The sequence below is a fragment of the Siniperca chuatsi genome, linkage group LG3, assembly GCF_020085105.1.
Source record: "Siniperca chuatsi isolate FFG_IHB_CAS linkage group LG3, ASM2008510v1, whole genome shotgun sequence".
Classification (NCBI taxonomy): Eukaryota; Metazoa; Chordata; class Actinopteri; order Centrarchiformes; family Sinipercidae; genus Siniperca; species Siniperca chuatsi.
The window spans coordinates 7,077,525-7,100,927 of record NC_058044.1 but is presented as its reverse complement, the minus strand read 5'-3'; the positions used below and the strand labels follow the sequence as shown (position 1 = coordinate 7,100,927).

Sequence of the window (23,403 nt, the reverse complement as noted above, 5' to 3'; positions counted from 1 at the left end):
ATAAAGCCAAAACGCAGTATCTATCAAGTGAGCTATATCAAGTGAAAGCTAGCAGCTAGCCTTAGCTAAAGCTAAATGTATTTTTTCCCAAGCTCTCTTGTAATTGAAAAGTATCAAATTTGATGAATGGACATCTTGGTAATTCAGTTTGTTATCCCACAACTGAGGACGTAGCTAAATCAAGTCATGATGAAGGAAAAAAAACAACTAAACTATTTACTATTTTGGCAAGTAGGATTTTGGTTTCCACTCAGTGGATGTGTCGGTCCTTAATATTTCTAACGTAGACGTGAATCTGACTTTTTGACATCTTTTACTGACATTTTACCACTCAGGTTGTGCTGCTCAAAGCATTAAAAAAATAGAGATATTTTTCAAATATATTTTTTTTTGGCGATTTGAGCACCTCAAGCCGAGTGCCATTTAGTTCCATTATATTCATAAAAGGCAGACATCTCTACAGCCGATTTCTCCAAAACTCGGCAACTCACACCAAAACAATCTAGATGGATAAAAAGCACTACAGGTATGAGGAAAAATATGTATTTTTGAATTTGGGGTGAACTGTCCCTTTTTAATAGAGCCCCTTACACACCACCAAAGCTCGACAGACCTGCCCTGCTTAGTAACAGTCAAAAATCTGTACAGTTGCTGTTTAGGGAGGAGTTTAGCGATCAGTTTCCTTGTTTCTTCTTCCTCTATGCTTCTGCCTGATCTGATTTTCTCCCTTTTTGCTCCAGGAGTTGCAGGAAGAAGGCCAGGTGTTACTAGTTGGGAGTTTGGGTGTCCGTTGGGTGCTTATGAAACACGCTGAACCATGGCTGCTGACTGTCAACTCCAAGCAATGGTCCCAGTCACGCTCCACATCTAACAGACTCCCATTTTTGGAGAAACAGCACAACATCTCCTTTATGAGATCCAAGCGAGGAGGCCAACAGGAGACACAAGAACCGCCAGCAAAAAAATCAGCTGTGGACAGACAAGAGAGCGAAGACAGGGAGGACGTAGAGAGATTGTCGAGTGACATAAGACAGAAACTGAATGAGGAAGAACAGTTGGAAAAGCAGAAAGCGAGGGTAGATGAGGGAAGTGGAGACAAGTTGTTGAACTTGGAAGAGAAAGGAGGAAAGCAGATGCAAACTGAAGAGGAAGGAGAGGAGGAGGCAGGACAGAAGAAGGTGGAAAGTGAGGAAAGACGGGGAAAAAAGAGGGCGCTTGGAACCAAAGCGGACATTATAGATGATGAAAGAGATGAGGAAGCATGTTCTCTACCAACAGGAACAGCTGATGTTGAGTAAGTACAGATTCTGAGGGATTGATTGACTAATTATCTTATTGTAGTTAATTGTGCATTTCCCTTTGCTGTGTGTCACCTCTTTCTTCTTTCTGTTTCCATCACCAACCTCTAATCCACGCAGTGAAAATGTGAGTTTCATCAGCCGGCCGTGGCGCATGGTTGACGGAGGTCTGAACCGGCAGGTGTGTAAGGGCATGCTGGAGGCCGTTCTTTACCACATCATGTCCCGACCCGGACTCACGCAGCAGACACTGGTGGAACATTACAAAGATGTGTTGCAGCCAATGGCGGTGCTGGACCTGGTGCAGGTAAACGGAAATACTCCCACCTACATAAGCTCACATTCTGTTTCAGAAAGAGGTGAAACGGTTGTACACAATGTAGTCAGATGGTCCAGAAAAAGAAAGAAGAAGAGAGCTGGTACAGTAGGTCTTCTCATATCAGCTGATAAAATTGTCGATAAAGTTGCCCAAGCATTTCATCGCTCAAGTAATAATTAGGAACGTTTGTATGAAAACAATTTCCATAATCCAAATTTAGCCTTGAAATGATTTCTCTAACAATAAATTGAATACTAAAAGTAGACTTTTAAAACATTACCTTTTTTATGGCTGATCTATTACCCTCCTTATTTCTCCCACAGGCACTCATAGAGATGGGCTGTTTGACAAAGAAAACTCTGGTTAAAGGTCCTAAACTCTCCCTGTTCGCCCACTCTGTGCACCAGAAAAGAAGTGAGACAGAAGTGAAGATTGAGGAACCAGACACTGTGTTTTATGAGCCCACCATCAGCTGCTGCCTGCGGCTCAGTCAGGTGTTACCCAACGAACGTCACTGGAACTATTGTCTACCATAAAAGTAATCAAGGACCTCACATTGGCCTGCACTTGGCCTTACCTGGCTTGAGTAAAAAGTTCAGAAATGATCTTTGACTGTTGTGATAAACCTAATTAATGTAATTTTACAAAAAGTTTCATTTCATCAGGTTTTTTGACAGATTCACTTCTGGTTTTACAGAACAGGGATTTCTTTGTATATTTTTTTCTGCATGGATTTTTTGTTGTCAAACTTTTTGTCTTAAAATTAAATTTAGTTTTGTGTTCCCTTATGTGTATGCTAATTAACCTAAAATGATTAATAAAAATGCATTACATTACATTCTTGACTTATATTTGTCTTGCAGATAGTTTGGTAGTAAACCTTTGTGACAAACTACAGTGATGAGAACAGCCTTATGGTATTAGGATGGGATTCAACACAGTATGAGGCCATAGTACTCTTCAAAAAGGGTAGCCTTCTTCTTGTAATTGCCCCAGGTGATGAAATTATTGGTGTCTTGTTTACAAGTTAGGTTAAAGGTACCCTATGGAGTTTTCTTTGAAACAAACAAAAGTTATTCACATTCACTTTTTCTCACCAAACACAGGAGTGTGGGCCCTAATGCAGCTACACAAGATACAAACAAAACAGGGACCTGCTCATCAAAATGTTGCTCAATAGGCTACTAGTGATCAAAAACTCCACAGGGTGCCTTTTAAGATGTAGCATGACATTGATGAGCAGATTGGTGCAGCATTGGCAGGGTTGTGGGCATCGTTTCAGACTGTAGTTGTAGTAATATGGACTTCAACTATGAAGTTCAACTGATCTGAAGAAACGACTGAAGAAAACCCATCTACTGTAAGTCCAATTTGATTTGTCATTGCAAAGGGTCAGAATGGATATGTGGGTGAGGGATTTATATTTTACCTTTTAAAACGTATTAAAAAATGTGTGCGCTAAACTAAGATGGTAAACACGGTATGCATTATACCTGCTAAATATGAGCACGTTAGCAGACTGATGTTAGCATTTAGCTCAAAGCACTGTTACAAAATTTCCTGTGGTAAAATACCATACAATTTCTTTGGTACTAGTACGTCATGTCCCTGTGGTACTGTACCACATGCTCCTGTAGTAAATTCCTGTGGTATTCGAGAGGTTTGTATGGTATTTTGGGACACTTACCACAGGATTGTACCTCTGGCTCCGTGGTACTGTACCATACATTCTGTGGTAGGGTTGGGCCAATTAACGCCGATGGCTGACAGCCATCAACCACTGCGCCCTCTACCATCAAAACATCATGATTTAAAAGCACTTTCTGTTGTCTCAACGCACACACAACACAGAGACTTCGACTTCAAAAAGCAAAGGTACAGTAATTCTGCATCTTTTTAAATCCGGTAAAAGCTGTTTGTTGGCAATACCTTGGCGAGTTTACCCGCCATCAGTTATTACCCAGGAGGGCTCTGTACCGACAGAAGCTGTACAAAACTGAGGTTTATGCTAACATATGGTGTTAACCAGTTGCTGAACTTAAACCAAATTGGAATGAGTGATTAAAAAGATAAGTCACCTAAAACTCCAAACTCCTTTTAAATTAAATAAGCCTTAAAATAAAGGCATATGAAAACAGAGCCAGATTAGTTATCCACCTTTTATTTATTATTATTTTTTCTTTTACATTGTGACATTATAACCCTGTATTACTGAGTGAATAAAATCCCATAAAATGTAACAAGCACCTGTGTGATTAGTTTATTCTGAGAGCGAGTTCACAAAGTGTATAGAGATGGTTCTCTCCAAGAAGGACACCGCGTCACCCCCAAGAGGTAAGTTCAGTGCTTCCACACTAAGGCAACACAACTGATTTGCCTCAGGCACATTTACACACACTACACTCACGCCTTAAGGGTAGAGAGCCTGTGTAGGGACCCCTCCCTGGAAGACTGGGCTTATACAGCACCTTCCAACTAAAACACTTTGTGAAGATTTGTTGATGTATGTAGGATGAAATGTTATTGACCCTGCCATAGTGACAAAGAGTACATTTAAAATTATGGCATGGCACATTAAGGGTTTTATGTAAACAGCTTTGATTTGTTTTTTACTATGTAGAATAAAACATATATGAAAAATACATTAACACTGCTCGGTATATTGCTTTACTGCTTGTGAACCAGACAGATAGATCATGATTATAACGTCTGTGCTACAACACCTTAGAAAATGCATTTTGTGGTAAATCTATGGTATAATACCACAGAGCATGTGATACATTACGACAGATTTTGTTTTACCTGTGGTAACCTGTAAGTTCATGCCACATGAATACCACAGGAACATTTTCCAGTACCACAGGAAATTTTTCCACAGCCTCACAGAGCCACTAGCATGGCTGTTTAAATGTACTTTTTCAATGGTTTGAGCACCACAAACATAATACCATTCACCTCCATTGTATTGGGATGGAAGCAGAAGGTTGAGAGACAAATATCTCAAAACTAAAACTTAGTCTTGTTGCCATTGCCACTGGATGCACAGAGAAAGGGGGTTAAACACATTGAAATTGGAATAACAATTGTTTCACTAATCGGTTTACAAATACAGCAACTCGGTAAAAGGAGCCAATTTGGCCAAAGAAAGGGTTAAAATTGAGTAGCTTGTGTCCACTTTTATATGGCAATCTCCCTCACGTGTAAAATGGCCACTGGGGACATTTGGTTGCTTGTGTTTGCAGAGCTTGAAAGAACAGATGAGATTTGTTGGGTGGTACGTGAAATGTGTCTACAAAACATGGGGTGGCTGTCAGGAAACGATTATTATCCCAGGGAAGTTGAGGAAATTCCTTACAGTTCTGCACTCAGTTCTTTTTCAACACTAATGAAAACATACCCATAAGTATTATATTCCATTTCTACCAATAGCTCCTCCTAAATGGACCTTTTAAGAACGGGTGAAAAAAAAGTTTTGACAAAATCCTGACAAAAAAAAACTTTTCACCTGTTCTTAAGTCATAAACACAGAAAACTGTTTCGATCAGACTTAAAAAATCTCACTTGCCTCTCACGGCTTCCGTACTATACAGTGCCCCACTTTCACTTTAACTTCTTACAAACGTGGAAGACATGACTGTAAACAAACTTAGAGAGGATGTGATAACAGGCTGCACTGCCAACATTGTTCTACTAAGATAGAAACTGAGTGGACTCATTCACTTTCTGACCAACATTTGGTTTTATGTTTAACGATTTGTCTTGAAAAAAATAACTGGGAATAATGTTTTTCCATGTCATTCTTTTGGTTGTTTCCTTGACAAGTTTTCTGCGGAGCGTCCATGTATCAGGTTGTGGTAAGTGAAGAGTTTTCCATCTGTAGTCCGCCTCACAAAGGGCTTTATTATGATGATTTCTTATGATGGTATGTACTGTTGTTCCAAAAAACCTACTTTTTCTGTTGTTCAACTGTTGAACTCTGCTGAATCTTAGTCTTACAAAGTAAGAAGCACTTTTACAATTCAAGATGTACTTTTAATATGAAGGAATTTTCTTGTGTTTTATTAAGTTTTTACATTTTTCATCCTGTGCCTTTATTTTTAAATCACATTTGACTGTTCTTTTTGTGATTCATTTGGACATTCATCCTTCTGCATTTTATTTAAGCACTTAATAATTTTGCTTATGTAAAGTGCTGGACAAATCAAGCTATATTAGGCTATATTTATTAATTGATCAGAAACAAACAAATATCTCAGATTAACATACATAACTACACCATGTAAAATTTGAATGTAAGGATATTGTTTATTTACGATGCACAATACGCACTTGTGTATGTACTTTATATACAAAATAATTAGGCCACATAAGATATTCATACAGTAGCCAGTTTTAGTTTTAGTAACATTAAAGCAGGACAGTTGCTTATTTTAGTCAGTGTGTTCTTTGTACTCCCAATTTGCCTGGCAACATACAATTTCGGCAATTCACGAGAGACTGGCCATTGTCATAAAGAAAATATATTAAATTGAACAAACAAAATCAAAGCAATAGCTCTGATTGTCATTGTGTGTGGTGGAATGACGGGTATAAGTGCTTAAGTGTATCTGATTGCTAATTTCACATCAGGCAGTTTAACATCAATATTGTCTAATTTAATGTCTGTGTTACAGATAACAACTGTGCAGATGAACCTGTGTTCACCCCATCCAGAGTGGTAGTGAAGAATGGCGACCCAGCCTCTGCCAGGTGCTCTGTATGTCAGCATGCTTGCCTCAACAACTTATTTGGTGTGGAAAGCCCTGTGGGAGTCACAACAACAAACGGAACCACGATTTCATGGACGGTTGACAGAATGACTGAATGGAGCCCGTCTGTCATGTGCTATTATAATGATGTTAATGGCCGCCAGTGTTGTACCACCCTGCCTGTAACTGTCTACCGTAAGTAAACTTGTTGTTATTCTCACCAAACACAGTTTGTTTAAAAATGTATAATCTAAAGCTAAGCTGTTGTTTACAACCTTTATCTTACTGTATGTGCAGTGTTACCAACAGGATTTTGTGAGACTACGGTGGGTGGACGTCAGACCCTGTAGGGGGGTCCGGGGGCATGCTTCCCCATAAGAAACATTTTGTACATTTTCAAGTCAAATGCATCAATCTGGTGTGAAAATTTTGTTATTTGACTAAAAACTATGCATTTTACATAGTTTTATTTTTTTTAGACTATTATCAGTACAATATTTATAAAAACAAACAGATTGTAGTTTTTCACTGAGACATTAGCAGGAAAAAAAGTGAAACTTGAAGTGCGATGTCCTGAAGATAGCTAATCCGTCACGTTTTTGTGAGTGATCGCACTGTGTGCCATAAAAGAATATAACAAGGCTTATAGTGAAGGGATCTGAACTGTGATTTGCTCATCCTCCCAAAGTCAGGGAGAAGCCACTAACCAGGGCTGGGTTAGGATTGTATCTTTTCCATATCTTATCCATACTCTTATCAGTACCGGTTCTTTCTCATTAGTAAAGAATTGGGTTATTATTTTAAAAAAAAGAATACATTCAGAACAGGAATAGAATTGATTTAAATTATAAAAATAACTAAATATTGTTTCTAGAGCAGGAACAGCAAAGTCACTATATACACTCAAAAATATATCACTGGAAACAAATCTAAAATGTCAGTAAAATAAAACTTATTCCTGATGTCAAAATACCGAGTGAAGTTAGACTGCATACAGACAGCTTTCGTTTTAGCTTGTTCATAACAGTTTGCTGTTAGCTTAACAAGTGAGCTGTGGTTTTAACAACAACTGCGGACAAAGCAGGTGGAAATATCGCTTTTCTACTTTTTCCTCAAGTTGTCGTGTAAAACGTTACCTTCACCTCACCTGGTGTCTCCGCTGTCCGCTGTGTGTGTGAGACAGCGTGCGCTGACTGTCAGTGGGCACAAAACACAACGTTAGAGATCTTTTATGTTATTATGAGAAGTGTAAAAATATTTTTGGTTCATTATGAAACTGTAGCGGGACAAATTAGACTGTGGCGACTAGGAAATTAATGGGAAACACTGTATGTGTGTCCGTCTGTCTACATCTCTCTCTGTTTGTCTCCACAGAGCCTCCACACATTGTGTCCATCAGCTTTGTTAATCACACTGGTCCGATGTTGGAGGGTCACCAGTACACTCTGCAGTGTACAGTACAGGATGTTGCTCCTGTTGAACACCTCAATGTGACCTTCTACAGAGGACAGAAAGCTCTGGGTCAGCTGCAGTCCAGCAACACAATGAAGGAACCAGTGAATGAGAGCTTCACTTTAAACATCACCCCCAGTAAAGAAGATGATGGAGTCCAGTACTGGTGTGAAGCAGAGCTAGAACTGGGACCTGAAGGACCACAGCCCCCTCCAGTGGTGATGTCAAAAAAGATCTCCGCCACCGTCTACTGTGAGTCTGACATCAAAAATCAACACACCTAAATTTTGCATTGAGCCAAGTACCAAAACCTTGCTGTCATGCGAAAATAACAAAACAAACACACTCATAAGTCGAGACAGCTTTCAAAACAGGTTTTTGGTCATCCTGTTGTTCACTTTTACAATGTATTTCCATATTATAGGAATCTAACCAGCTGCTAGCTGTAGCTTCATATTTACAGTTCAGACATGAGAGTGGTATCAATCTTCTTATCTAACACTCGGAAAGAAAGTGAAAATATGTATTTCCAAAAATGTCAAACTATTCCTTTGATTACCATCTGTTTACTTATCTGTTTTTAAGTGTGCGCTTGTTTGCTTTTTGCGTTAATGACAGGTGTTGTATTTCTCTCAATCAACACACAGATAAGCCTCAGCTAGAGGGGACATCACATCCAGATCCGATTACTATCACAGAAGGAAACCCTCTACAGCTGAACTGCTCGGCTGTGGGAAACCCCAGCCCCTCATACACCTGGATGCTCCCATCAGGTAGAGCTTCCCCCTCCAGTGGCAGCGTTCTCACTATCAGCTCTGTAGCTGCTGAGCATAAAGGGCAGTACACCTGTTCTGTCAGCAACAACGTGGGGAATGTCACTGTGAAGTACAACGTGGATGTCAAAGGTGAGTTAAAACTTAAACTGTTCTCTGTTCCTTCTTTACCTAAACATCTGACTCGATTCATTTAAAAAAAAAAGCCCCGACAGCATCAGTTGTTGTGGTTGCCACCATCTGCAATTGTGGAGATCTATAATTCATAAAGTATGTTAGACTCAAAAAGCAAGATTGGTAATAGTTTAAATTGCTTACATACTGTAGCTTTACACCTTTCCTTTAACCTCCAATTATTTGGTAAAATATTTTGATCTTTGACTCTGATAACCTTTTACTGCTGATTTCTTAAAATGGAATGATGATGATGATTAAATTCAGTGATTCGGCACTTGTATTTTAACCAGTGAACTGCAATCACTGGCCTCAGAGTGGAGTATCAGGCTATGGAGCAGGATAAGAAAACCTGAATGATTGATTGAAAATAACAATATGTAGGATAAGTTGAAATAGTTGAGATATGTTGAATTTGTGAGTAGAAGTAGATAAATAAGCAAAGAAAAAATGTTTTTTGCATCAAGCTATTTTACATCTCTTTAATGTGTTACAGATGAAAACTGTGCAGATAAACCTGCTAGAAAATTAATTGGCTTCTACATGCCCCTAAATGGTTAAATAGTTAACGTAATAAAACTATTTTAATCAATTTGGAACAGTTTCACCATTAATGCATCACGACTTTCTGGGCGCTGGTGCCTCACCGCATGTGTCACTAGCTATAAGAGCTAACGTTCATTTGGTACTTTGGCTGTTTGGGGTCAATAAATTAAAACAGTACAACGGTCAAAATTGCACAAATGATGCAAGGCAAAAATTCACTTAGCTTTCTGTTTGAACACACCTTTATGCTACTAGTTGTTAATATTGCCTCCAGCCACTAGCCTCAAGTAGAAATGAGGAGCGAGCTAGAGGTCTGGTAAGCTCTAACTTTCTAACCCCCAGATTTTTTTCATTTTACAGTTGTAGTCTTCAGCCACAAAAGGCCTTATACTTATACAACTTTTTTTTTACTATGCAGTAGCATTCCTCAAGACTTGTGAATAAAATTGGTGGAGTTCCCATTTAAATGCAGTTATTCTGATTCTGATTATCCAAACCATTTGTTTAAAATTCTTTGAACTAGAGTAAGTGTGACGAAGCTACATGACCTCAGTGCACCAACATCTGTGGCTGTGCTGAATATAGGTTTGGCCTCTGGTTTGTCTGAAGATCAAGATGGACTGATGCATTTCAGGTTGTAATCTAGCAATAATTCCTCTTAAACCCTGTTTTTCTCAGACTTGAGGTTAACTTCCCGTTCTCAGTGAAGCTTAGGTTATCTACATTCACATCTGTCTTTGACTTTTTTTTAACTTTGCAGAACTGAAAAGTAGTAAATAAAAGTTAGGTGGTGTAGTGTGGACCACAAGTATATAAATAAATTGTACCACAAGTGTATAAATAAATTGTTGAGTGTGCTTTATAACTACAGACATGCATAAACACCATTTTATTACGACAATATTAATAGTCTTCAAACCTTTTGCCTTGTTATAGGCAAGAGATAAGCTACACCAATTTAGGACTTTCAGTGTTTGAAATCAGTTACCATATGTATAATGTTTCCTAATATCCATGTACAGTGCCCATACATTTTATTCATCCCCCATACACCTTCACAGTTTTATGTTTTTACAACATTGCATCCCAGTGGACGTAATTAAGATTTTTTGACACTAAAATAAAATATTGTCATATAGTGTTCCGCTTTTATGCGTTACATCAGACACAACTCTTCAAACATGTAAAACAAAAACTTAAATACGTTTATAACTGTGAATGTTTCACAGTTAGGCTACTGAAACTGAAGACATCACTGAGAAAAACTGTTGTGACAACAGGCTGCATTGCCCACCAAAATTGTTCCACTTCAATGATAATCAAAACAGGAAGGGGACTTAAGTGCGCAATTTATTACATACCTTTAGGTTTTATTGCCACACTGTTATGTTTGCTTCAGAAGACTGGGAATGAAAATAATGTTTTTTCATTTGATACTTTTGTCTTTTTGTTTAGTGACTTTTCTGCGTAGCTTCCATGTTTCCAGTTTTGGTAAGTAAAGTGTTTTTTTTAAAAAGCAGATTAATGGTCAATAAATATGCATTCAGCATCTTAAAAAATGGACTGTTGAAATCACTGTAATTTTTAGAATCACCATTATTGGCCAAGTTGCATGTTTAGGCTACACATACAAGGAATATGACTCCGGATTGAAGTTGCTCTCAATGTACTTACACACAGTTCCAAAAACAATCTCCAGGAAGACAGAAATAGACATACAGCTAAAAACAAGGACAACAAAGCTGAACAAAGATAGGTAAAACTAAACATAGAACTATTATGTGCATACAAGTAGGTGAAGACATAGTTGTGTATATAAATATGTATAAACATACAATGTCTATATACAGGTCAAGTGCTTCTGTAATAAATAATAAGTAAGGATGTTTTTTGCCCTAACTTTAACTTTGATTGTTGCTTATTTAGTAATAAACTTTTTGTTGTAGAGAAATACTTGAGATTTGAAAGCAAGTTTCTTTTTATGTATGTCTGTGTTACAGATGAAAACTGTGCAGATGAACCTGTGTTCACCCCATCCAGAGTGGTAGTGAAGAATGGCGACCCAGCCTCTGCCAGGTGCTCTGTATGTCAGCATGCTTGCATCAACAACAACTTATTTGATGTGGAAAAATCTGTAGGAGTCTCAACAACAAACGGAACCACGATTTCATGGACGGTTGATAAAATGACTGAATGGAGCCCGTCTGTCATGTGCTATTACAATGGTGATAATGGCCAGTGTTGTACCACCCTGCCTGTAACTGTCTACCGTAAGTAAACTTGCTGTGGAAGTGCTGTCGCTAGTGATTATTTAATAATTCATAATCTAAATGAGTAATAAAGCATCTTGAGTAGATTTAGATGGTTCAGATGTTGTCAGTGGTCCGTCTGTCTACATCTCTCTCAGTTTGTCTCCACAGAGCCTCCACACATTGTGTCCATCAGCTTTGTTAATCACACTGGTCCGATGTTGGAGGGTCACCAGTACACTCTGCAGTGTACAGTACAGGATGTTGCTCCTGTTGAACACCTCAATGTGACCTTCTACAGAGGACAGACAGCTCTGGGTGCACTGCAGTCCAGCAACACAGAGAAGGAACCAGTGACTGAGATCTTCACTTTAAACATCACCCCCAGTAAAGAAGATGATGGAGTCCAGTACTGGTGTGAAGCAGCGCTAGAACTGGGACCTGAAGGACCACAGCCCCCTCCAGTGGTGATGTCAAAAAAGATCTCCGCCACCGTCTACTGTGAGTCTGACATCAAAAATCAACACACCTAAATTTTGCATTGAGCCAAGTACCAAAACCATGCGAAAATAACAAAACAAACACACTCATAAGTCGAGACAGCTTTCAAAACAGGTTTTTGGTCATCCTGTTGTTCACTTTTACAATGTATTCCCATATTATAGGAATCTAACCAGCTGCTAGCTGTAGCTTCATATTTACAGTTCAGACATGAGAGTGGTATCAATCTTCTTATCTAACACTCGGAAAGAAAGCGAAAATATGTATTTCCAAAAATGTCAAACTATTCCTTTGATTACCATCTGTTTACTTATCTGTTTTTAAGTGTGCACTTGTTTGCTTTTTGCGTTAATGACAGGTGTTGTATTTCTCTCAATCAACACACAGATAAGCCTCAGCTAGAGGGGACATCACATCCAGATCCGATTACTATCACAGAAGGAAACCCTCTACAGCTGAACTGCTCGGCTGTAGGAAACCCCAGCCCCTCATACACCTGGATGCTCCCATCAGGTAGAGCTTCCCCCTCCAGTGGCAGCGTTCTCACTATCAGCTCTGTAGCTGCTGAGCATAAAGGGCAGTACACCTGTTCTGTCAGCAACAACGTGGGGAATGTCACTGTGAAGTACAACATGGATGTCAAAGGTGAGTTAAAACTTAAACTGTTCTCTGTTCCTTCTTTACCTAAACATCTGACTCGATTCATTTAAAAAAAAAAGCCCCGACAGCATCAGTTGTTGTGGTTGCCACCATCTGCAATTGTGAAAACCTTTTACTGCCTTTTGTCGGTTTCGGGGCTCCATATTATGCCACCAACAACATGAATTTAAATATGAAAATGTGAAGAAGTGCCATCACAGTCCTTCATTCAAAGATGTTGATTGACCGCATCACAAATCAACTGTCTGTGTCCGTAGGTTTGGAGCCAGCAACAAGCACAGCAACTGCAACAACCACAAAGACAAAAACCGTACAGGTTGTGTGTTTCATGCTTTTATTCTCTGCTCTGGTTTGAGTTAATTCCCACAGAACGTAAGAGGAGCTTTGTTTCTAGAACAATAACAATATAATATTTTTGCCACTAAAAATATAATTGAGCAATAAAAGGTATTTTATCCATGTCCTTTATAACTCACATCTGATGTCAGTACAGTCAGTTCTCTAAATACATTGAGAAACCAGCCTGATGTGTGAGAACGCTTACTTTTTGTAATACTGATATTTAACCACTAGAGGGCATTAGCTTGTAAGTGAGTAGTGTTTAACTGATTTTTGCTTTTCTGCATATGCATACACGGAGCATACTCTAATAATTAAGTTAGATAAGTTAGAGCGGCTATATTTTACTGACAGTTAAAAAACAGTAAGATTCTGCAGCCATGCTAGCAGCTCTGTGAGGCTGTACTTAGACACAGCGGTGCCTTGAGCTAAATGCTAACATCAGCATGCTAACAATGACTATGCTACCATGCTGATGTTTAGCAAGTATAATGTTTATCATGTTAGCATGCTAACATTTGCTAATTAGCACTAAACACAAAATACAGCTGAGGCAGATGGGAATGTCATTAGTTTTGCATTTGGTCATAAACCAAACAGATTTCAATTTTGAGCTGAAAAGTCAGAGGAAGTTATTACAATTAATTAATAATAATGATATATTTTATTCATAAGCACATTTCAAGTCACCCAAGGACACTTTACAAATCCAGAATACCTAATAAAAGATAACAATAATGATAATTACAAAGAATTCTTAGGGGGACAGAGATATTGAGATATTTTTTATCTGATTCCTTGGATTTTAAAACTTATTTCTGTTTATCACAAATATATTTTTATGCCTGTAATATGTATACATATACATGTTTGTATTTGTGAAGCACTTTGGTGCAAAACCTGTTTGCTTTTTTAAAGTACTATATAAATGAAAAAACGTAAAACTTAATTTCAATCTGGACCAAAGTGGTGGACTGACTGGCAGACCAACATCCCTAGAGTCACGCAGCTAGCATGGCTAAAACACTGTTTTAAAAGTGTCAATAAATGTTATGTTGTTGCAATAATTGTGTTTCCTGTATGTTATTTTGTAACATTCAGTTGGTGTTTTATTCAATAAAATCCACAATGTGTAACTTTAGCCTCTCCCAGTGGTTAAATCGAAATACACACAAACAGATCTGACCAAGGGGGCACTAAGATGAATGTGCTGAAGGGTGGCATTGCCCTGCTACAGTATAATGAACTTGTTTATGTGATCTTTAATTAAATATTTACAAGAAGGGAAAGGTAATTTACAGTTTCTGGTTCACCTGACCTGCATGTCATTGGAATAAGGGAGGAACTTGGAGAACCTGGAGAAAACCTACAAAGAAAGAGGGTCCGTTCTGGAGTGGAGGCCATGACCTTGTTCCTGTGAGGCAACAAGATCAAATGTTATGTAAAAAGTACAATATATACAAATTGTACCATATAAATGTACAAAAAAAGTCACACAATTCATTTTCTATGGTGTAAAAACAAAAGATTTGAATTAAAATTATGAAGAACACATAGAAGTGGGAAAAGGCCACTGTTCTGCTCCACTCCAGCCACTAATCCAAAATGCAGCTGTTAGGATTCTCACCACATCCAAAAGCTTTGAACACAAAACAGGGTGGAGTATTTAATTCTCAAAAGATAATATTCCCTTTAACATTCACTGTGATGATTACACAACTCAAGAAAAGATTCAGTTATCAAGCTCCTCTCCTGTGGAATCAGATCCCAGTTTGGGTTCGAGAGGCAAACACCATCTCCACATTTAAGAGTAGGCTTAAGACTTTCCTCTTTGATAAAGCTTATAGTTAGGGCTGGCTCAGGTCAGTCCTGAACCATCCCTTAGTTATGCTGCTATAGGCCTAGACTGCCGGGAGACTTCACATGATGTACCTCTTTCCTCTCTCCTTCTCTCCCTCTCCATCTGTATGCATTTTTATCCCATTACTGATACTGTCCTTTCTCGTTTCTCTCCTCTCTCCTTCTGTCGCTTTCAGCAGGTATTTCTGCCTCCAGAGCTGCAGAGTCTGGATCTGTGGTTGTGGGCCGCCTGCTGCCCACCTGCTTGTCGCTAACTTTATTGTTTATTCTTACAGTGGAGGATTTATTCAAGTAGACTACTGTTGTGGTACTTTTCTTGAGTATTTCCATTTCATGCTACTTTACTTCTACTCCTCTACAATTCATGGGAAAGGTTGTACTTTTTACTCCACTACATGTTTTGACAGCTTTAGTTGCTGCTTTACAGATTAAGATTTTATTTTTAAAAAAACATGGGCTTATATATGATGCATTGTTATAAATAAAACTATAAAATGTTGCTCACATGTTAATACATCAGTAATAATAATCCAATTATATAATAATATAATAATGAGTAAGCATAATGAGTACTTTTACTTTTGATTACACTGCAAATTATATTTACGTCCTTTTACTTAAGTGATATTTTCAATGCAGGACTTTTTCTTGTAATGGAGTATTTTTGTATTGCAGTATTGCTACTTTTACTTATGTAAAGGATCTGAATACTACTTCCTCCACTGTGCTGATATGCTGATTTCTTAAAATGGAATGATGATGATGATTAAATTCAGTGATTCGGCACTTGTATTTTAACCAGTGAACTGCAATCACTGGCCTCAGAGTGGAGTATCAGGCTATGGAGCAGGATAAGAAAACCTGAATGATTGATTGAAAATAACAATATGTAGGATAAGTTGAAATAGTTGAGATATGTTGAATTTGTGAGTAGAAGTAGATAAATAAGCAAAGAAAAAATGTTTTTTGCATCAAGCTATTTTACATCTCTTTAATGTGTTACAGATGAAAACTGTGCAGATAAACCTGCTAGAAAATTAATTGGCTTCTACATGCCCCTAAATGGTTAAATAGTTAACGTAATAAAACTATTTTAATCAATTTGGAACAGTTTCACCATTAATGCATCACGACTTTCTGGGCGCTGGTGCCTCACCGCATGTGTCACTAGCTATAAGAGCTAACGTTCATTTGGTACTTTGGCTGTTTGGGGTCAATAAATTAAAACAGTACAACGGTCAAAATTGCACAAATGATGCAAGGCAAAAATTCACTTAGCTTTCTGTTTGAACACACCTTTATGCTACTAGTTGTTAATATTGCCTCCAGCCACTAGCCTCAAGTAGAAATGAGGAGCGAGCTAGAGGTCTGGTAAGCTCTAACTTTCTAACCCCCAGATTTTTTTCATTTTCACAGTTGTAGTCTTCAGCCCCAAAAGCTCCACGAAAGGCCTTATACTTATACAACTTTTTTTTTACTATGCAGTAGCATTCCTCAAGACTTTACCTCAAGATAAAATTGGTGGAGTTCCCATTTAAATGCAGTTATTCTGATTCTGATTATCCAAACCATTTGTTTAAAATTCTTTGAACTAGAGTAAGTGTGACGAAGCTACATGACCTCAGTGCACCAACATCTGTGGCTGTGCTGAATATAGGTTTGGCCTCTGGTTTGTCTGAAGATCAAGATGGACTGATGCATTTCAGGTTGTAATCTAGCAATAATTCCTCTTAAACCCTGTTTTTCTCAGACTTGAGGTTAACTTCCCGTTCTCAGTGAAGCTTAGGTTATCTACATTCACATCTGTCTTTGACTTTTTTTTAACTTTGCAGAACTGAAAAGTAGTAAATAAAAGTTAGGTGGTGTAGTGTGGACCACAAGTATATAAATAAATTGTACCACAAGTGTATAAATAAATTGTTGAGTGTGCTTTATAACTACAGACATGCATAAACACCATTTTATTACGACAATATTAATAGTCTTCAAACCTTTTGCCTTGTTATCGGCAAGAGATAAGCTACGCCAATTTAGGACTTTCAGTGTTTGAAATCAGTTACCATATGTATAATGTTTCCTAATATCCATGTACAGTGCCCATACATTTTATTCATCCCCCATACACCTTCACAGTTTTATGTTTTTACAACATTGCATCCCAGTGGACGTAATTAAGATTTTTTGACACTAAAATAAAATATTGTCATATAGTGTTCCGCTTTTATGCATTACATCAGACACAACTCTTCAAACATGTAAAACAAAAACTTAAATACGTTTATAACTGTGAATGTTTCACAGTTAGGCTACTGAAACTGAAGACATCACTGAGAAAAACTGTTGTGACAACAGGCTGCATTGCCCACCAAAATTGTTCCACTTCAATGATAATCAAAACAGGAAGGGGACTTAAGTGCGCAATTTATTACATACCTTTAAGTTTTATTGCCACACTGTTATGTTTGCTTCAGAAGACTGGGAATGAAAATAATGTTTTTTCATTTGATACTTTTGTCTTTTTGTTTAGTGACTTTTCTGCGTAGCTTCCATGTTTCCAGTTTTGGTAAGTAAAGAGTTTTTTAAGCAGATTAATAAATATGCATTCAGCACCTTAAAAAATGGACTGTTGAAATCACTGCAGATCTCAGTAGCCCGCAGCAGTGAATAAAATAGGAAACCTCATTGATTGACTGATTGATTGATTGATTGATTGGTAGACTGAAAATGGCAAAAATGTAGGATAAATATATCAAACCATCATGTAAAATTAGAATGTAGGCCCTATGCAAGTTTATTTTGTTCTTTGCATTTTATACTTGTTATGGAGGAGCTACTTTTAGATTGTTGTAGGCTTGGTACTTTCAGGCTACTTAGGCAGGCGCCTGTACTGGAGCCTTGCAGTAGGTAGGTCTGTGAGAAGGCTGCCTCCTGTAGTTCATGGAAATATGTGCTCCATGCTGTGGTTTTGACCGCAGGTATACTTGCTGTCATCTTTATTAGCACTTATCCCATAAAGCAACGCATCAGCAGCTGCAGGTGGAGGAGGCCTGCGGCACTACAGCAACAAGGTCAGGCTCACACAGTCTCTTGTTGCTGTGTGGATTTTCTCCCTGTGTCGGTGTGGGTTTACTCCGGGTAATCCAGTTTCCTCCCACACTCCCAATTTGGACAATAAATCATCATATAAATTAGAGCTATATGGCATACAATGTATATGGACCATGACACACAGCAGGTTGTAAATGTTTACAGAGGTATTATACATCCTTATCAGGGCCCAAATCTGCCACAGGATAAATATGTGGGTAAATAGATAAATAAGGGGAAAAAAATATACAGAAATAAATTTTAAAAAATCAATAAATACAGAAAAACAATTATATTCTTTATGTATTGTCCATTGATCTGTTTATTTATTCCATTTGGTCAAATTTAGACTTGTTTATTTATTTGTAATTAATCATGCTCATTTATTTATTTGTCACTTTTCAGCCCCGATACATCCTCTAACACTTGTGGTCAAAGAAACATGCATCTTCTCTCGACTTGACTATTGTAATTTCCTCCTTTCTGGCATAAACCAAAAGTCACTGTCTCAAATGCAGCAGCTCGGCTTCTCACTGGTTTTAACAGACGACATCACGTCACCCCAATCCTGGCTTGTCTCCATTGGCTCCCTGCTCGTTTTAGAATTGATTTTAAGATATTACTGATCACTTTTAAAGCACATTTGGGTCTGGCCCCAAGCTACATAATGAAAATGTTGACCCCATATGAGCCAGCCTGCAGCCTTAGGTCTTCAGGTGGGGCCCTTCTGGCTGTTCCAAAGTTGAGGCTTAAATCTAAAGGTGACCGTGCTTTTGCCATCAGGGCCCCTCGGCTTTGGAACGACCTGCCTGAGGAGATAAGGCTCGCAGAATCAGTGACTTCTTTTAAAACGCTATCTTTATAGACTTGCTTTTATGTAAGGTCGTCTTTTATCGTCTCTTTCTTGCTTTTATTGTTTCCATTTGTTTTTATTTCAATTGTCATGTTTTAATTGTTTTTATCTTGTCTTCTTGTCGTAATTTTACCTTAGTTTTCATATCATGTTTCATAGCAATCATATTAGTAATGTTACAAACTGTAAACAGCCACAGTCAGCACGTTTCATTTCACTGATCAGAAGAACAAATGGCAACACATGATGCTGAAATTGGATTATATTTTAGTCTAATTAAATTCTGAACGCACCTTTACTGATTTGAAGTGGGCGGGGCACAGGTGGAAAAAGAGATGCCATGTACTTTGGTGCACCAATCAGAATTTAGCAACATTTGAGTCAAAATGTGATGACAGTTGTGAGGTTGTCTGCTTATGTTTCTAGGCCACTGTCAGTCAGATCTGATCCAACCACACCCACACAGATAAAGCAGATTAGCAGGGATTTTGAGTGTTATCTTCAGAATCACCATTATTGGCCAAGTTGCATGTTTAGGCTACACATACAAGGAATATGACTCCGGATTGAAGTTGCTCTCAATGTACTTACACACAGTTCCAAAAACAATCTCCAGGAAGACAGAAATAGACATACAGCTAAAAACAAGGACAACAAAGCTGAACAAAGATAGGTAAAACTAAACATAGAACTATTATGTACATACAAGTAGGTGAAGACATAGTTGTGTATATAAATATGTATAAACATACAATGTCTATATACAGGTCAAGTGCTTCTGTAATAAATAATAAGTAAGGATGTTTTTTGCCCTAACTTTAACTTTGATTGTTGCTTATTTAGTAATAAACTTTTATTGTTGAAGAGAAATACTTGAGATTTGAAAGCAAGTTTCTTTTTATGTATGTCTGTGTTACAGATGAAAACTGTGCAGATGAACCTGTGTTCACCCCATCCAGAGTGGTAGTGAAGAATGGCGACCCAGCCTCTGCCAGGTCTCAACAACAAACGGAACCACGATTTCATGGACGGTTGATAAAATGACTGAATGGAGCCCGTCTGTCATGTGCTATTATAATGGTGATAATGGACACCAGTGTTATAGTACCCTGTTTGTAACTGTCTATCGTAAGTAAACCTGCTGTGGAAGTACTGTCGCTAGTGATTATTTAATAATTTAATAATCTAAATGAGTAATAAAGCATCTTGAGTAGATTTAGATGGTTCAGATGTTGTCAGTGGTCCGTCTGTCTACATCTCTCTCAGTTTGTCTCCACAGAGCCTCCACACATTGTGTCCATCAGCTTTGTTAATCACACTGGTCCGATGTTGGAGGGTCACCAGTACACTCTGCAGTGTACAGTACAGGATGTTGCTCCTGACACCTCAATGCTCTGGATCCACTGCAGTCCAGCAACATCCACAGAAACCGGTGACTGAGATCTTCACTTTAAACATCACCCCCAGTAAAGAAGATGATGGAGTCCAGTACTGGTGTGAAGCAGAGCTAGAACTGGGACCTGAAGGACCACAGCGCCCTCCCATGGTGATGTCACAAAACATCACCGCCACTGTCTACTGTGAGTCTGACAACAACGTCAACCATGGCTCAGCAATGATTTAATAATATTATTTCTCAACTTTTATTTGAATTGTATTATGTTAATATGATCATAGTTAGTCATAATTTAAAAGAAAACCAGCTGTCCAGATTACATATTCTGAGCAAATTTTAAGAAACAAAGAAAATTAGTTATTTTTAAGGAATATTTTTGACATTTTTGGAAATATGCTATTTGCTTTCTTGCCGAGAGTTAGATGAGAAGAGTGATACCACTCTCATGTCTGTACAGGGAATATGAAGCTACAACCAGCAGCTGATTAGCTAGCCTGGCTTTGTCTAAAGGTGACACAATTCACCTACCAACACATCTAAAGCTCTCTGATCAACATGTTGTATCTCATTTGTTTAATCCATTGAAAAAACCGAAGTGTAAATCTTCTGCTGTCACTATGTGTGTGTTTTTGTGTTAACATTAAAAAACTTATTTTAATGCTTTTTTAACTACTTACCACAACTGGACACTGCCTATGTGTGTAGGTGCACAGCTGTGCAGTGAGCTGGACACACTTCCATTAAAGGTTGAAGACAAGGAGTTTGCCTCTGTAGTTTTTACTGGAAGCAAACTGTGAAAACAGCATTGGACAACAACTGCAATGATGGTGATAACAAATCATAAAACAATGAGATAACATAAACAAGAGTTAGACCAAAGGTAAAAATGAATTACTACAGTAACAAGGAAGCTGAATGCAAAATAGCATAGACCAGCTGTCAGTCTAGTTACATTGTCCATCATGGCAGGAACAAACAAAGTATCACCAGTGAAAGATCAACATTGAGTTGTCAGCTACCACAGTGATCATCAGTAGCTAAGTAATCTATCTAGTAAACACAGACACAGATCCACAAGAGTGAAACTAAAAACATTAAAATACATAACAGTTAGCCCAACAGTATATTAACCGTTATTTGAATGTTGTATTAGCAACATATTAGTTTCAGACAGCTAGTATATTGGCTAGCTTAGTTAGCAGTAAACTGATTGCAGAAAAACTTAATTAACAAATTAACAATCGCAAAACAGCTTTTTTTTAAAAAGTACCTACAGATAATGCTCCAACAAGGGCATTAGGGAAGTTTCTAAAACATGTCTGTCAATATTTCCTTGGTCACAGATCTGACAAAATGGTGGCTGTAACAATGTCAGTTAAACTACAATGGAACTGTGCCTGTAGGGGTTGCTATAGCAACACAATGTTCAACTGAAACTAACTGCTGGTGGCAGAATACAAAGAAAAACAAGTTGTTGTTTTTTCCAGAAAATCACTGCTGCCCGCCAAAAAATAGTCACCCTGTAAAACCTTAACTTCTTTTTTAACAAACAAACAAATTAGATATATATAACAGCTTAATTAATGAGCTTTAGAGTTGTTACTTGGCAGATTTTTTTATATTTGAAAAGATCAAGGCTAGCTTTGGCATTCTGTGTCTTTTTGCTAAGCTAACTGTCCCCATGCTCCAGCTTTATATTCAAAGGACAGACCTGAGAGTGGTATCAGTCTTCTCATCTTACTTTCTGTAAGAAAGCGAATAAGCGTACTTCCTAAAATGTTGAACTGTTCCTCCTATTTCTTATTTGACATGTGCAAAGACTTTACAATTTGTATTCCATTGTGTATTTACCATATAGAGATACAGTACATATTGATATTGAAAAATACTGTTCATCCATATTGCCCCTCAACCTGCTGATTAAAAATAATGCACTGGACCAAGTACCAAAACCTTGCTGTCATGTTACAATCAGACAAAAACAAGCATATAACAGGGAGACTTTAAAATAGTAGATACTTGCTCATCCTGGTTTTCTCTTTTACATTAATCTACCACTTGTTTACTTAGTTGCCCCTGTTTTATTGAAACATGTTGTATTTATCCTCTATTGATACACAGATAAGCCTCAGTCAGATCATCCACCATATCCAGATCTGATCACCATCCCATCAGGAGACCGTCTACAGTTGAATTGCTCGTTCCTGGGAAACCCCAGCCCCTCATACACCTGGACTCTCCCAGCTAGCCTTTCCGCCTTCAATGGCAGCGTTCTCACTATCAACTCTGTTTCTTTTGAGGATGAAGGGCAGTATATCTGTTCTGTCAGCAACCACTTAGGGACTATCAGTGTGTTGTTTAACGGATGTCCAAGGTGAGTTCAAATGTTTAGCATGCCTGCCACTACGATCATTACTGTAAAGTGAATCCCTGAAAAGCAACTCCAATATTGTTCTCAATATTAATTTCTTGTTGCTTTGATATGCCATATATTAATGTACTCTGTTCTCTCTTTTCCCCCAAACAACTCATCTCTAGGAAATGCATATAAATTTGTTGTGCTGGTGCTGGTTATCATCATCACCATCGTCCTCTTCATCGTCTTCAAGTTTTGTTAAGCTACAGAGTGTGGTATAATTATGTTATTTCTACAAAGGTGCAAAGGTACAAAGCTTACTTTTCACAATGTAATACTGATGTTTTACCACTAGAGGATGTTGGACTATAGTCTAAAAAGTGAGCAGTGTTTAAAATGATTATTTCTGCCTCTCTACCTTTTTAATCAGAAACCAGGGCTATACTTGAGTACAATTTAAAACATATCTGCTGTATTTTTTCAGGCTGATTCTAACAAGTAGTAATTGGGGTGGGTTGCTGCTCTTCTTTGGGGAATATAAACATGTTTTGACCCTTTTTTCCTTTTTGTTTATATATTGTGACAAGCTTTTGATACCTGAATAACTTAATATTAAAGCACTGAGCAATATGTGACTTATTTTAAATATTTTATGACATTAATGCCTACCTGAATCCAGTGGGAAATGAAATATGGGCAGGTTGTAACTAGCACAAACCTCACCCCTCTTACTTGTCCAGTTCTCCAGAATTGTATTAGCCTCACCCACCAAAATCTTACATACACAAGCAA

The 23,403-nt window shown here is 37.9% G+C and overlaps 2 protein-coding genes, 1 long non-coding RNA gene and 1 pseudogene across 4 annotated transcripts in view; 3 read left to right on the top strand and 1 right to left on the bottom strand.

Annotated features, from left to right (window-relative positions):
• The window catches only part of LOC122872193 (general transcription factor 3C polypeptide 1), a 35,659-nt gene extending 33,204 nt beyond the window's left edge, over positions 1–2,455 (top strand). Inside the window, exons 38-40 of the mRNA XM_044188089.1 lie at positions 741–1,294; positions 1,419–1,605; positions 1,941–2,455. Of these exons, the coding sequence (XP_044044024.1) occupies positions 741–1,294; positions 1,419–1,605; positions 1,941–2,153 (954 nt within the window). The 3' untranslated portion in view covers positions 2,154–2,455. The remainder of the gene's footprint in view (positions 1–740; positions 1,295–1,418; positions 1,606–1,940) is intronic.
• A 2,706-nt stretch (positions 2,456–5,161) lies between these two features.
• LOC122872196 (vascular cell adhesion protein 1-like) lies at positions 5,162–14,200 on the top strand. 2 transcript variants are annotated; one of them, XM_044188104.1, is made up of 9 exons: positions 5,162–5,471; positions 6,291–6,560; positions 7,740–8,069; positions 8,465–8,722; positions 10,766–10,801; positions 11,311–11,580; positions 11,731–12,060; positions 12,448–12,705; positions 12,978–14,200. In XM_044188104.1, exons 1-9 carry the CDS (start codon positions 5,399–5,401, stop codon positions 13,073–13,075), a joined length of 1,923 nt encoding a protein of 640 aa, XP_044044039.1. In that variant the 5' UTR covers positions 5,162–5,398; the 3' UTR covers positions 13,076–14,200. The 2 variants fall into 2 exon arrangements, with proteins under 2 accessions (XP_044044039.1, XP_044044047.1); XM_044188112.1 differs by having other exon boundaries at positions 5,340–5,471; positions 6,331–6,560.
• Positions 14,201–14,342: 142 nt separating this feature from the next.
• Positions 14,343–21,636, bottom strand: LOC122872217. Its single transcript, XR_006377053.1, has 3 exons — positions 21,530–21,636; positions 20,933–21,046; positions 14,343–14,473 (listed from the first exon to the last, which is right to left on the bottom strand). It is a non-coding gene; the product is annotated as an uncharacterized LOC122872217 (long non-coding RNA).
• LOC122872210 lies at positions 16,946–22,811 on the top strand (annotated as a pseudogene).
• Positions 22,812–23,403: the final 592 nt, after the last annotated feature.